General features: G+C 50.0%; 1 protein-coding gene across 1 annotated transcript in view; it reads left to right on the forward strand.

Moving 5' to 3' along the window:
- The window catches only part of LOC138467436 (FERM domain-containing protein 6-like), a 316,289-nt gene extending 301,855 nt beyond the window's left edge, over positions 1-14,434 (forward strand). Inside the window, exon 13 of the mRNA XM_069607409.1 lies at positions 10,403-14,434. Within this exon, the coding sequence (XP_069463510.1) occupies positions 10,403-10,684 (282 nt within the window). The 3' untranslated portion in view covers positions 10,685-14,434. The remainder of the gene's footprint in view (positions 1-10,402) is intronic.
- Positions 14,435-16,013: the final 1,579 nt, after the last annotated feature.

Consider the following 16,013-nt stretch of genomic DNA (forward strand, 5'->3'; position numbering starts at 1 on the left):
TTACGCGCTAAGGGCCTTTCCTCGAATTACACGCTGACGTGCAGATTTTTCACGAGCCAAATCACTCCGTATCAAGCTGGCCACGCGAATACACACGGAAGACCACGCTCCTGCCCAGAAGGCCGAATCACTGCCCCCCCTGTGCCCCGAGCAGCCTCCCACGTGCCATCTGCTGCTGCCTGCCTGCCTGCTGCCACCGTGCCCTGCCATTTGGTGCCTGCACATCAGCCATCTGCAGGGGTCCAGTTGCTGTGTCCACCCCTGCTGGAACAGTAGACTCCCGACTGGGATACCATCGCTCCACAGCCCAGCCCCAGGACCCAGTTGCCCACCCACGCCTGCCTCGGGGGTCGCCATGTCGGGGCAAGCACCATCTGAGACCAGTGGCGACCCCCAGCCAGAGAGGCAGAGGGCCACCAGCTTCAGTGAGAAGGAAGTTGGTGTCCTGGTGGAGCATGTCCTGGGGCATTATGATGCCCTCTTCGGAAGACCACGCGCCAACAAGGAAGGACGGGAGAGGATCTGGGACGATGTAGTGGTTGCCATCAACGCGGAGGGGGTGGCAACCCACGACATCAAGCACATCAAGAAGCGCTGGGAGGACTTGAGGTCCAGGACCCTCAATAAGGCCCGGCGCCTCGCGGAGGGGGGCCGGGCACGCCTGAGTGACATCCAGATGAGGGTCCTGGAACGCGTAGACCCAGCGCTCCACGCCCAGATCCTTCGGAGGCAGACCCATCTGGAGTTGGCCGGTAAGTGGCCAAGCATTGCTGTGTGAGACAGGGCATGTTGCAGTGTGCTGGTTGTCTGATACCTGCCTGTATGTGTGACATAGGCCATGTACGTATGTGTGTGTGCAGGGACATCATGGTCAGGCATGTGAGTGCAGTGATGTGTTCTATTGCAACATGGGGGCTCTGTGCGGAATGGACACATGGAAGCATGGCAGTCTCTGTTCCTGGACATGGGTGGGGGTGAGGGATGGGTGCTGGTCCCATGTACACGTATGGTGTCCATGTGTGTGTGTCTGACCTGCGTGTCTGTGACTTGTCACCGCCATGGATGCATGACACATGTCTGTGACAATGTTCAGATTCACTGATGCAGCCTAGTCATTCTTGTATCCACTGCGTCTGTGGTGCACGAGGCCAGATGGATGGAACTACGGTGAGGTGTGTGCATGTGATGGAAAGACCCATGATGCATGTGAGTTTGAAACCAACATTGTATGAATCATGAGTCCCTTGGTCATGTATGCCAATGTCCATGGCCTGCCCCATGCCTGTTACTGTATGTGTTTTGCCTGCACTGACCCATGTGTTGTGGAGGGACATGATGGGAGTGATGTATGACAGTGCCACTCATCTGCTGTTGCTTCCTGTCTAGGGGACCATTGTACAGTACCCTGATGCTTGTGTTCTATGTCTCCCTCTACACAGTGGCAAGTGAAGAAGAGGGCGGAGAAGGCGCTGTGGAGCAGAGCGGCGGGGATGCCGCCACGGCTGCAGCGGAAGGGGTGAGTGAGCCCCCACAGGGGCTTGCACCGGCAGAAGACGGCGTGGAGACATCCAGGTTGGTGGTTTCCACAGAGGGGGAGGAGGCCGCTACTGAGCCACACATGGGGCCTGGTGGGGGCATCCCCGCTGGTGCAAGTGGTGCAGTCCAGGGCCAGGGGCAGGAGGCAGCACAGGTCGCCGTGGAGGTGCCTGTGCATGTCACTGTCCCTGACACTGTGACTGCACCACCATGCACCAGCAGGGATGCCCCATCCCAGGCCCGTCCGCAGGTAGGGGAGATGTCCATGTCATCTGACACTCCTCTACCTGCGGACGAGGGGACCCCTGGTCGTGTGGAGAGGGTCCTGATTGGTGTCGCGTTGCGCACGGCTGGCATTCATGATGAGGTGCATGCTTCCCGGGAGGAGCATGCACATCATCACGAAGAGCACCGTGCGTACGTGAACCATTTGGGAGCCGCCATGGTCGGGGGTTTCCTACATGTGTGTGGCCTTCTGGCGACCCTCTCCTCCTCTGTGGGGGCTATGCGCCAGTCGTGCTCCATGCCGTCTTCCGGCCCAGATGCCACCAGGGCCCCCTGTGGACCTGCCCCGACCAACGCAGCCAGCTCGGTGGGGACCCCATCCCTGCCACAGTCGGGAGTCGAAGGTCCAGCAGGGGTGGACACACCAGCAACTGTCCCCCTGCAGATGGAGGATGTGCCGGCATCATCTGGCAGGGCACGTGCACGACGGCATCGGTGGATTCCATCAGCCTGGATGCCGTCGTGCTGGCAGAGGCAGTGGCGTCGGAGGCAGCAGCAGGCTCGACGTGGGAGGCATCATGGCTCGGGGCCATCAAGATCAGAGGGGCAGGCATCGGCCGGAGGGCAGGTGAACCCTGGGATGGCAGTGTCTTCCGTGTGGGAGCAGTTGGTCCAGCGGATAGGTGCGGAGCGGCAGCGGGCGGAAGAGGAGCGGCTCACCATGGTCAGGGCTGAGTTCTCCATGCGTCGGGCGTTGAGGCGGGCTGAGTGCCTCGAGGAAGCTCGCAGGGAGTTTGAGGTGGACACGGGGTTGTCCCTGCGAGACCTCGGGGCCAGGACAGAGTCCCGCCTCCGGGACATCGACATGGAGTTCGATGATGCCCTGGCCGGCAACATCACAGAGTGAGCCGCAGGACTTGCCCGCTGCCATTGTATATAGTTCTTTAGTTAGTTAGTGTTAGGTTTCCTTTATTTTTTAAGTTTTTTTTGGACCGCTCGGACAATGGCCACTTTTCTGTATATATTTTTTTCATTAGTTAGTAGTAGTAGGTTTCATTTATGGTGTTGGGCTCATGGACCCTGGGATATTCTTGTACATAGTTTGATGTTTGGAAAACATTTGTTGGATTTATATTTCAGTTCACCATGAGGCAATGGTTTTTCCTTATTTTTTCCCCCCATTATTTTTCTTTGGACTACATTACTTTTTGGATTCCTTTGTTTTTTGGTTTTTTCTATTAGTTCTCGGACATGGACCATTAGTTTTGTCATCCCCATTGTTGTGTGTTTTATTTCTTTACTTCATTTTCATCTTTAATACATATATTTATAACTTACATTTGTGGTATTTTCTCATTGGTTTCATGCATGTCATGATATGGGTTTTGATATTCACTTGCACCCATTGTGTATGTGTGTGTGACGGACATGTGTTCATTTACATACTTGCCATTGGGGTTGTATCATGTAATTGCATCTACTATGTGGGTGGATGCAATCCTTGGCTGGGTGTTTGTGCTGGGTATGCTGGCCATTACTGCCATGATTGCGTTTCGTCAGGACCTGGGGGCAGGGGGACATGAGTGGGGGCCTGCTGGGGGGTGGGGGTGCAAGGGGACATGAGTGGGACATGGTTGGGGGCCTGCTGGCAGGTGCCCCACAGTGCTGGGGGATGGGGGTGCAGGGGGACATGAGTGGGACATGGTTGGGGGCCTGCTGGCAGGTGCCCCACAGTGCTGGGGGGTGGGGGTGCAGGGGGACATGAGTGGGACATGGTTGGGGGCCTGCTGGCAGGTGCCCCACAGTGCTGGGGGGTGGGGGTGCAAGGGGACATGGTTGGGGGCCTGCTGGAAGGTGCCCCGCAGTGCTGGGGGGTGGGGGTGCAGGGGGACATGAGTGGGGGCCTGCTGGGGGGTGAGGGTGCAAGGGGACATGAGTGGGGGCCTGCTGGGGGGTGGGGGTGCAGGGGGACATGAGTGGGACATGGTTGGGGGCCTGCTGGCAGGTGCCCCACAGTGCTGGGGGTTGGGGGTGCAGGGGGACATGAGTGGGGGCCTGCTGGGGGGTGGGGGTGCAAGGGGACATGAGTGGGGGCCTGTTGGGGGGTGGGGGTGCAAGGGGACATGAGTGGGACATGGTTGGGGGCCTGCTGGCAGGTGCCCCACAGTGCTGGGGGTGGGGGTGCAAGGGGACATGAGTGGGGGCCTGCTGGGGGGTGGGGGTGCAGGGGGACATGAGTGGGACATGGTTGGGGGCCTGCTGGCAGGTGCCCCACAGTGCTGGGGGGTGGGGGTGCAAGGGGACATGAGTGGGGGCCTGCTGGGGGGTGGGGGTGCAGGGGGACATGAGTGGGACATGGTTGGGGGCCTGCTGGCAGGTGCCCCACAGTGCTGGGGGGTGGGGGTGCAAGGGGACATGAGTGGGGGCCTGCTGGGGGGTGGGGGTGCAGGGGGACATGAGTGGGACATGGTTGGGGGCCTGCTGGCAGGTGCCCCACAGTGCTGGGGGGTGGGGGTGCAGGGGGACATGAGTGGGGGCCTGCTGGGGGGTGGGGGTGCAAGGGGACATGAGTGGGGGCCTGCTGGGGGGTGGGGGTGCAGGGGGACATGAGTGGGACATGGTTGGGGGCCTGCTGGCAGGTGCCCCACAGTGCTGGGGGGTGGGGGTGCAAGGGGACATGGTTGGGGGCCTGCTGGCAGGTGCCCCACAGTGCTGGGGGGTGGGGGTGCAGGGGGACATGAGTGGGGGCCTGCTGGGGGGTGGGGGTGCAAGGGGACATGAGTGGGGGCCTGCTGGGGGGTGGGGGTGCAAGGGGACATGAGTGGGACATGGTTGGGGGCCTGCTGGCAGGTGCCCCACAGTGCTGGGGGGTGGGGGTGCAAGGGGACATGAGTGGGGGCCTGCTGGGGGGTGGGGGTGCAGGGGGACATGAGTGGGACATGGTTGGGGGCCTGCTGGCAGGTGCCCCACAGTGCTGGGGGGTGGGGGTGCAAGGGGACATGGTTGGGGGCCTGCTGGCAGGTGCCCCACAGTGCTGGGGGGTGGGGGTGCAGGGGGACATGTGGCTTGGCTGGGGGGCATGCCCATGGTGGATGGGCTGCCTGCGGGACATGACCAGGGGTGCAGGCTAGTCCCCTGTGGTGTGGGCTACCTGCAGAGGTCGTGGAGGGGGTAGAGGGGAGACCTGGGAGGACCCACACTGGCAATTCACCTCTTCAACTTCCCGCACACCCACGTAATACACTGCCCCACTCGCACAGGCCCAATCGCGTGTAGGATTTCTCGCGCACCCCTGTAATACACGTACCCAGGCCAATCGCGTGTAGCATTTCTCGCGCACCCCTGTAATACACGTACCCAGCCCAATCGCGTGTAGCATTCCTCGCGCACCCCTGAAATCCACGTACCCAGCCCAATCGCGTGTGCATTTTCTCGCGCACCCCTGTAATAGACGTACCCAGGCCAATCGCGTGTAGCATTTCTCGCGCACCCCTGAAATCCACGTACCCAGACCAATCGCGTGTAGATTTTCTCGCGCACCCCTGTAATACACGTACCCAGGCCAATCGCGTGTAGAATTTCTCGCGCACCCCTGAAATCCACGTACCCCGCTCAATCGCGTATTTGACTTCCCGCGCGCCACTTTTTTGATGCGCTGGGACTCTACCGCCTGCCTTCGTGTGGCGGCCGTGTTTCAGCTTGTGCGTGTCTTTGCCTGTGCGTGGCTTTGCCCTATTCGATTCCATGAATACGTGTGGTTCGAGTGCGTGTGGGCGTTCCGTCTGCTTCCCTGCAGTACATCCCCAGTTACGCCCTTATTTTCCCGTGTTGTTCCCCATTCCGCGCGTTACGCCCCATGTCCCGCCCACTTTCTGGTGTGTGCGCTGAGGTTGTGCGCTTTCACTGTGCGCGTCGCGCACGCCTTTCGCGATGTTGCAGTGACTTGTGCGCCATGCATGGGTTTGGCGCACATCCCGCGGTGAACACGCGCAGGGACTTCCATGAATCGCACGCGTGCGCGTGCGCCTGTTTTTTTCCGCTTGCGCATGCTTGCGCGAAGATTTTCGGCGCACGTTTGTTCCATGAATCGGCCCCTAAGTGTCTCCAGGTCAGCAAATTGGCAATCTGTTAAACTACAAGATTATTTAGACCAAAACTTTGATCTATGAACATCCAGTTTTTATTCAATTTAGTACATTTTGTAAAAAAGACCTATAACAAGATCTTACATACATGGTATACATTTATAAGAACCATAAAGACTATACAATTGTCACATTCATTCTCGTGTCTATTCAAACGCACAACATAGTGTAGCATCAATTTATATTCATAAAATGAGAAAACATATTTAAGAAGACAGCCATTCTTTTTGGGACAGATACTTTCTAAAGTTGTGGGAATAAAGATCAACCATCAGTATCTATAGGAACTCCCTCGTAATTTAATACAACCGTTGTCTAAAGAGAAAACAGTTTCTTCCTTTTTTTCTTTTATACAGCCTCTCTATATTACTGCATGCCGTTTTTGGGGTGTAATAGATTTTACAACTTAAACAAAACACCCGTTAGATATAGATATTGGTGGAGAAGAAAGGAAAATTCAATGACAATTTCATTTTGTTTTGTCGACATATGTTTCGGCCATTTTGACTCATACAGTACACTCTCGAATGTTGTTGGTCTAATGAATATCGTCTGCCTTCAGGACAATGAAAACCGTTTTTTATAAGAATGATATTCTTCACAAATGCAATGCTTCTTAACTTTCGATCTACAAACAAGATCGAAAGTGTTTGTTTTAAAAACATTTTTCTGAGTGTTCATGTTCTTTGGGTAATGGCTACGGCATTTTATTACATGAACCGCCACAATCACTGACCTGTAGTTCACTATAATTGCTTCGGGACATTGAGGAAAACCGCATATCCATCTGGCAACTTGATAGATATTTAGTCCAGAAATTCTGGTCTTGCACCACTCATATGGATATATAATATGGATAATAATATTGAATAAAAACTGGATGTTCATAGATCTGAGTTTTGGACTAAACAATGTTGCAGTTGAACAGATTGCCAATTTACTGACCTGGAGACACTTAGGGACAAAAAGGAAGGGGTGGTCGACCCGTCTGCTCTTTGTTTTTCTGCTATTCCCAGAGGGGGCATGAGGAACCACAGACATTCTGGAAGGTCACCTTTATCACTGAGTGCCCCCAGGAGCTAAGAGGTCGAGCGTTGAGCCAGTTTGCCACAGCATCAAGGAACCTGGGGCTGGCCCCTTCCTTGATTACTTATGGCTGCCTTCCTGCGTGTGATTGACACCCGCCTCACCCTTTCCCTCTCAAGCCAAGGGCTTCTTCCACAAAGAGAAAATAATACAAACTACACCTGAGCTTATCTAAAGGGCCTGTCGGACGTTCTGCAGCACCTTCCTCCTACACCCGTCAGTTAAACGAGGGGCGGGTCACTAGTCAGCCTCGTCTGGACAGCTCGTGCTCACCTGCTGGGCAGAAGGTTCACTGGGGCAAGTGCCGGCTGCAGAGCCGAGGAATGCGCTCACTGTACACAACATGTTCCAGCCCAGTGAAAGTTAAATCAGTTTTTTTTTCTTTCTGGGTAATAACGTGTAGTTTGGGAACAATGGTAGGAAAGACTATATAAAACATACTATTAAGAGTTATGATTATTTTTTGATCACATCCCGTGCACACCATGTGTACGCTGATTAAGAGCAAAGTGTTTGAGAGAGAACCTCACGTCATTACCTGTGACGCAGCCACGCTAGAAATGGGTTTATAGGAGCCTTTTTTGCATAAGTGCTTCTAAGCACAGCTACGTCCACAGTGAAGCATGGAGGGGACTATGTTACACGAGTTTGAAATGGGCTGGAATGGCATACTTCCCGTGCTGCTGGTGGCCTCCCGGGAATCCCCCCTTTCAGTCCCTCACACGCCAATTAAAAATGCCTGAGCTCTTGCCATCCACCCCGACCTCGCACATTTGGCACTAACTCTTTCATAAAGTAAACCAGTATCCAGCGGCCTGCCATCCTCCTCTGCCTACACTGCTTTTCTAGTTTTCAAAGTGAGAGCACTGTTTTTATTCACGGCACTCTGGCTGCAAGCCTACACGAAAGACCCGTGGCCCCAGCAGGTTCAGGAAGCAAGGCCAGCAGCATAGCGCGATCTGGCTCTCTGACGGTGTAATAGAGACAGGCCTGTTTCCTTGACAGACTATCTATCCACTCCAGAAATGTTACAAAGCAACACCCTTCAGAACAGACACCCTCCCAAGACTTTAAGTGTGTTGGGGCTAGCCATGGCTGCACCCAACAGTCTCCAAAACAATTGCAATACATCAAAAACTCTGAAATCCCCTCATTTTCATGTGGGCTTATTTGACACACCAAAAAGTGTTTATATTTTTGTAAAATGTTACATTCTCCTCCTATCATATATGAAGCATGCAATGAAAAACAACAGAATTCCATTTGCACAAATTATGTTTTTTTTGTGGGTTTTGGAGACTTGAAAGTGCATTTTCCAAAACCGTGGGCCATTTCTTTAGCCTTGTGCTGAATTGCATTCTAGTATTTGTAATTTTCCATGGAAGACAGACAGGGGAATTACTCTACTATCATACTCTTTTTGCTTAACATATTTGTGTAAGGAGTTTATATATTTGTCTGCGTAATTTATTATTATGATTTGTTTACTTTTGGGGACCTCTCCCTAAAACATAGTATTATTGAAAGCCATATTGAGGACGAGGAGGTGAAAGATGAAACGGCCTTGGATTCATGGTGACTCACTAGGGATGTTGGAAGAGCGCTTGCTTGCTTGGAGAGGTTTTTTCCCTGTGGTCATTTTGTAAAGATTTGAAGCCCTGTGAAATTGATTATTGTCCTTGCCTTAAGACCTCCCTGGTCCAAAGGATCTGCTTTGATCTCACTATGAGGCAATCCTGCAGCCGAGGCCCTGTGCCTTGTCTGCACCGAGCCCAATCCATGCCCTGATGTCCTTGGAACCTGCAGTCACAGCAAGAGACATCTGTTAGGTATGTAGCTTCCCTTATGTATTAAAAGTAACCAAAGCCTTACTTGGAGATTCATTTGACAGTCAAACAATCCTCATCTTTGTCTTCTACATTAAGAGCAGATTGCTAGTTTGGATAATATGGCGGAATGCATACACCATAAAAATAAACAATTATGAAACTTCTGCAAAAACTATAGTTTACTCCAGTTGGCAAAATACAATAGATTTATTAGGCACTGCATTCCAAAGTCAGGTGGTGTTTTTTCAAACCAAATTTGTAAAAAATACTTCTCCCAAACAATATTCTTTTCAGTTACACCTAGAAAGATACGTATTTAAGTACCTGAGTTGCAGTCCTGGCTTCGCGATTTAACCAAAGTGTGTGCTCCTCAGCAAATCGTGTTATCCCACTGTGCATTATGTGCCGAAATTAGAAGTCGCTGGAGGTGATTTATCTCCCACTGTCCGCTACTACAAAAAAGCCCCACTCATGATATTGCACTATATATAATAATACCAGTGACCATTTATATGTTGCACATCTCAAAGTTTAAACTTCTTCTAATGTCTATCAGACTTCTGCTGTGGTGCCACTGATGTCCAGCAATTTGCACATTAAGGGGTCTGCACATGTTTTGCCGCCCAGGGCCCGGGAAATCCACATTGTTGCAAAAACAACTGCATGGAATACAGCAAACCTGGATTATTGACTAGATTTTGCACCCAGCATCAGTGTGTTTTTCAGGTTTTTCAATATAACCATACCATCCATTCAAATAAAGTTATCTATAGCAATTACGGGTCCATGGTGTTTCCCCGCAGGCCGCTTCCACCAAAGGCTGGTTCCACAAATCAGATTTCGGCACTGCGGGGAAGCATCAATCTATCTGAGAGCCCCCTTCCCTTAAGACACACCCGCAACCCACACTCTCTCCTCCCACACCCTGTCCGGTGTTCTGCAGGGGCAGCCCATTAACCTCTGAACTCCTCGCCCCTCCACCGTTGCCCACATATAAAACATACATATATACACACATACACGCGCACACACAGTACATACCACACACACACTCAACCCCTCTCCTCACCTCATTGTGGGCTGACACTACCTAATCAGTTAGCATATGTGCAGTAAGTGTTGTCCCCCGACAGACCACCGTTCGGTGAAGGTGGCCTGTCAGGACAATATTTGCTATGAAAGTGACATGAACGTCAATTTCTATTTTGTTTTATCAAAAAAAGTGACTCACTAATATATTGTAATCCAGAGGGCTTAGGTATGTCTCTGCATGTGAGTCTATGTCCTTCACTTTTCTTTTGCTACTGCTGATGTTGTTCATTTTTCGCTCTGGGATGGGCCTTGGGTGTGCTTCGACCTCGGGTGGGGGGAGGAGGGCCATGCTTGTAACAGTTACCTTGAAATATCTACTTACCTTCTTTGTATTATCATGCAATTCACCCTAAGCCGATGGCTGTAGAAGCACAAGCATGTGGATTGCTAGTCAGAAGAGAAAAGTCAAACTATGTTTTGGCAATGTACCATTGCATTCACTATTAATTGCCATTTCATTAATGCACAGATTGTTCCCATCATTTACAGGTTGCACCTTCAAAACCAAGAAATTGCACTGACCGGCACAGCCAGAGTCTGGACGATATGCGTCTTTGCCAAAAAAGTCACTCTCTTCTAAATGTTACTCTGACCTCGGACACTTCCCACAGCTACACGTTTGGATGCGCCTCGGAGGAAAAGCTGGCAGCTTCCAGGCACTTCTACCCTGTGGCGGGCTGCAACGCTCAGTCTTCCCTTTACGGGAAAAGGTCAATGAACTCTCTTTCTCTGGACCATATAGGGGAAGACCTACTGGAGTTTGTTGTGTAGAATTGGGGACATCCTTAATGGGCACCTACACTGCACTGAACCTGTAACTCAAGCTGTTAAGTGGAAGCTTCGTAGTCTCATCACTGGTCAGCAGCAGGCAGTAGAACGTGGGTTACTGTCGTGGGACACCATTCCAAACATTCAACCTAGTCTGCTCTTCTATAGGGTGGCCCTCAGTATCCATCTGGATGCAAATGCAAAATCTCAATTCAGGACACTTGCCAGCTGAGAAGTATGACATCATCCAGACTGGCTAGACGCCCCCCAAACTCGACCCCCGGAGGTATATAGACTGTTCAGCCAGAGAACCTAATGCCCTACCACAGATTTGGTGAATCAGTTTATGAAAAACACCAGCGGAATAAGTCATTATTCTGTCAGTGCATTTTTCCACCAGTGTAATGTTCTAGTGGCAATGCCGAGTCTTGTAAGCACCAAAGGGTACATTTCCCTGCTGCAAAAAAAGTTAATGGTTGCCCCAGGGATCATACCTTGCAAAATTGCATTTGAACTGGGGCAGTTTTTCTGCAACAAGGCAACCGGCGGGCAAAGAGCACTCAACTATCTTCCACAATGAGCTAATAAAAATGATTTCCTCCTGCAAAAAAATGTGCCACATGAAGACTGGCCACTTAATCCCCACTCTCTCTTCCAACATCCACCCACCCTAGCCCCCACTCTCTCTACCACCACCCACCCATTCTAGCTACACCCTCCCAACTTACCCCACTCTCTACCCCAGCTGCCAACCCAGTCCCTCTCTTTCTACCCGCTCCCACCCACTCTACATCCACTCTCTAACTCTATCCACCCGGTCTACCTCCACTCTATCTACACCCAGCCACCCCGCTAACTCCACTTCCTCTACCCCCTCTCACACCCCCTACCGCCACTCTCTGTACCCTCACCCACCCACCCTACTCCACTCTCTCTACCCTCACCCACCCTACCACCACTTGCTCTACCCCATCCAACCTACCTCCACTCTCTCTACCCCCACAAGCACTCTCTCTACCCCACTCTTGCTACCCCCACCATAACCCCCACTCTCTCTACCTAAGCCCACCCACTCTACCTCCACTCGTTCTAATCCAACCCACGATACCTCCACTCTCTCTAACTCCACCCACCTACCTCCACTCTCTACCCCACTCACCCAAACTCCACTACTCTACTCCCACCCACCATGCTGCCACTCTACCCCACGTAGCCTACTCCCACTCTCTCTACAACCCCCCACTCCCACTCTCTCAACCTCCACCCACTCTACCCCCACTCTCTCTACCCCACCGACCCTACCTCCACTCTCTCGACACCCATCCACCTTACCTCCTCTCTCTCTACCCCCACCCACCCTATCTCACTCTCTCTGCCTCCAATGACCCAACCCCCACTTTCTCTAACAACCCCCACTCTCTCTAACCCCACCCACCTTACCCCCATTCTCTCTACCCCTATCCAACCGCTCCCTGTTTCTATCCCCACTCAATCCCTACTCTCTGTACCCCATGGCCCACCTTTTTACCACCAACCACCCTAGCCCACTCTCTCTGTGACCCACCATCCACATAACTCACTCTACAACACACCCATCCACCCCAGCCCTCTGCCCTCTCTCGTCTTTCTTCTCATACTCTCGCTTTATGTCGTACCCTCTTACACGCAACCTTTCTCGCTCATATTCCCTCTTGCTCCGCATCGATGGCTCCCGCTCTAAATTTTTTCTTTACTTGCTCTATTCTCCTTCCTCCTCATTCTCTTGCACACCTGTGCCCCTTATCTCATCCTTCTTTGAAACTGTGCACTCTACTCATTTCACCCTGGTGCCTACAAATGCAAAATGCAAAGAACAGCAGTAAACGCTAAAACGATTGGCTTTGCCAATGCTTGTTTTGTATGATGCTGATGTTTTTTTCAAAGTACTGTGCCATAAATGCCAAGTTTGTTTTGTTATGAAGTGGAACTCTGATTTTCCTGCAGGACTAACCACTAGAATAATACCTATGTCCTCTTTATTCTGATAGAGTACCCTTGTGCTTTTTAACCTATCATTTAGGTATTTGTGTTTAAAAATTGTAAAAATAAGTCTTTTTCCTCTGCACCCACCACAACTGATTTTTCCAGTCCAGAAAGAGAGTGTCAATCTGGTATCAAGTGATCTTTTCAAGGGGTACACACTTTCCATTTTATATATATTTCCAATGTAACCCCTGCTCAGCTAAATGAGATGTATGTATGTAGAACACTCTTTTTGAAGGGGGCAAGCTGGTGGGAGAAACACAGACAATGTTTCCCCTAACTTCATACTCCACATAAATGACACTATCAAGAAGCTGTTTGCGCAGACTGACGTGGAGAAGTTCCCTAACTAAAGAATGATTGATATTGATATTGATATTTTATTTATATTTCTATCGCGCTCGTACACAGGTGTTTCAGAGCGCGACAAGGCAAGGGAGGGGAACAGGGGAGAACAAAACAGCGATCTTACTAGGCCCAGTAACATTGAGAACATGCAAGTTCATGGGGGAGGGGAAAAGTGCATGGAAGGGGGGAGAAGTGGAAAGTGCGAAGCAGAGGAGAAACAGATAAATAACAATAAATAAATAATAAAGGCAACAAACAGTGGTAGTACAGCCAGCAATTTGCAAGTGCTAGGTTTAAGGCGGCAGACAGGGTAGGTCTGATAATTGCAGGAAGAAAAGGGGGGATGTATAGGTACAGATACAGACCCCAGTGCAAGGGGTGGCCCGGAGGCAATGCGTGAGGGTGGCAGGGTGAGCAGGTACCTGGGCCCGGAGGACAGAGGGTGGCTAGGTGCACGGTGGCAAGAGAGAGAACAGATAAGCAGGAGAGAGGGGGAGCAAAGGCAGAAGAAAAGAGGAAGGTGCTTCTGGAACCGGAGATGGTTCTCCTCAAGTTTTAGAGTGGCAGGGAGGTTGTTCCAGAGGGAGGCCCCAGCAGAAGACAGAGATCTACCCCCACCTTGTTTCTTTGAAAAACAACTGACCCTGCTCTCAGGTAGAGGAGCGAAGAGCTCGAGAGGGGAGGTATTTGCGGAGAGATAGCTGAAGGTATTTTGGACGCAGGCCCCAGAAAGCCTTGTGGACAATGCAGAGGGTTTTGAATTTAATCCTTGCATCCACTGGGATTGCTTTAGCTGGAGCGCCTGAAGAGTAGTATTCACAAACACGTTCACGATAGTGGTGTTTAGTCACTTGGGAGTTGAGACTGAAGACCCTAGTTTATACCCGCTGGAAATGTTATGCGATCAGAGGCTTTGAAGGGATGGGTTCATACAATATCAAGTGATGCCAAACCGATTTGTGTGTGTTTATTTATTTGTACAGCAGATGCACAAAAACTGCAATAAATGTTGTCTAGCTCCTTAGAGGCAACATTGTTTATATAATTGCGCACAAGTATTACACGTTGAAGCACTGTGAATCTGATTAATTCAAGTATTTGCATCCTTTTAAAATGACTGCACATGACGTCTTTTATATAGATATATACATATATTTTTCTATCTGGAAATGTGTACTTTTTTAAACTTGACTTTTATACTTTGCAATGCATTTGACTAACGACCCAAATTAATAGACAGTTGGTAGCATCTGTGCGTTTGTATCCACCCACCTCAGTTTAATTCACCATATAAACCTGTTTAAATATCTCAGTATTACTCATTACATTCATAGGAACTGTGTAATTATGATATTCTTGAAATAAATTAACCTAAACTCTAAATGACTTCTTGTTAAATGTATTATGTGGTTTCCTTCCATGACAAATTCTGCTGTTAGGTTATGGAATTCCCTACTTCTCCTTCCAGCTATTTACGTTTCAGCTGATTGTTCACACCTCTACTAATTGCAGGCTCAGACTGGCCTATACGCAAAAAACGCAAAATGCTAGTGTGGCCCAGTTTTTTGGGACAAAGTGGGCCACTTTTTTTGGCCAATATGGGCCAGTTTGATGAGTTACGACACTATGGGGCTAGTAGTTAAGACCATTGTTGCTGAATAAATATTCTTTAAATTGCACAATTTGCACCACATTTTATCAAGAAACTCCCCTTTGGGTACTATTCAAACAGGCTGAGGAAATCAACTGGACTAACTAATGCATTGCATGCCATGTGTGTACTTACATTTGCAAAGTAGTGTCTTGTGAACGTACCTATAGAGAACAAAACGCTATGTAGTGCATCCGGCTGAGGGAAGGAAGAGTGCAGGATTTGCATCTACACCATACAATCTAATCTAGCAATATAATAAAAGGCCAGATGTATCTTTGGTCGATGCAGTCATAGCTTCACCTGGTATCACCACTAGAGGGAGCCGTTGCATAAGGATAAATAGAGACACTGCCAATTTGCATAGCTTCGCCTGTTGTCACCGCTAAAGGGAGAGGTTGCCTTGCTAAAGCGAGAGGTTGCCTTACGATATAGTGTTCCTACTGTGTCAATGAAAACCTGCACTAAGGCCCGTGTACACGGGCCTGTACACTAGTATGGAGATAAACTGCATGAGTGAAGGCATTTCTTTTCGCTTCCACCCCAGCTTTACAACACCTCATAAATAATGTGAATTCTTTGGAATATGACATGATGGAATTTGTTGGAAAATGGTGAATGATTGGTAAATATCTATGCAAAATGTAATACTGTTGGTTTTTTCAATACGTGTTTGCTGTTCCACCGGGAAAGCTCTTAATGAATTCAAGCTCCAGATAGAAGAAATAATAGATGTGCCTTTGTGCAAAGGCAAGCAATGCACCTCTCACTCCTCATCCCACCCAGGGACCAAGTCTTGAAGTTGATCAATGCCGGTCACCTGAAGTGGAGCCAGGGTGGGCCAGGGACTGAGTGCAGCTGATGCACAGCAGTGGCCAGTGGCTTGTGACTGATTTAAACAAAAGCCCCATTCGGCTCATGGAATGAGACCCTGCAGTAAACACCAACCAAATTCTTCAAGAACAAGCGAACAGGCAAAAATGTGTCCTTGCTCCCCGAAAAGTGGTGTAAGAAGACTACCCTGCTAATCTCTCATTAGGGGTGTGTAGTTACATTGATGTGTGATTTAAATTTCCTCTGACAACCATTTTGAACAAAATGCCAGGCAAAAGGTTTGCTCAACCCATTTTATTTAACCCATTCTGTTAACTGTAGGCTCAAAAAAGAGCACCAGGTGGGCGTTCATCGTTAATTGATTATTTACTTGTAGATATTGATTTAAAAATATCCTGTTTAGAGTTGAGTTTAGAGAGCACATTCATCCTGAAAACAATATTCAGCCCCTAACACAGAGGTAGGGGCTTGAGCAGG

This window comes from Ambystoma mexicanum, chromosome 4q (assembly GCF_040938575.1).
Source record: "Ambystoma mexicanum isolate Mex_15411 chromosome 4q, UKY_AmexF1_1, whole genome shotgun sequence".
Classification (NCBI taxonomy): domain Eukaryota; kingdom Metazoa; phylum Chordata; class Amphibia; order Caudata; family Ambystomatidae; genus Ambystoma; species Ambystoma mexicanum.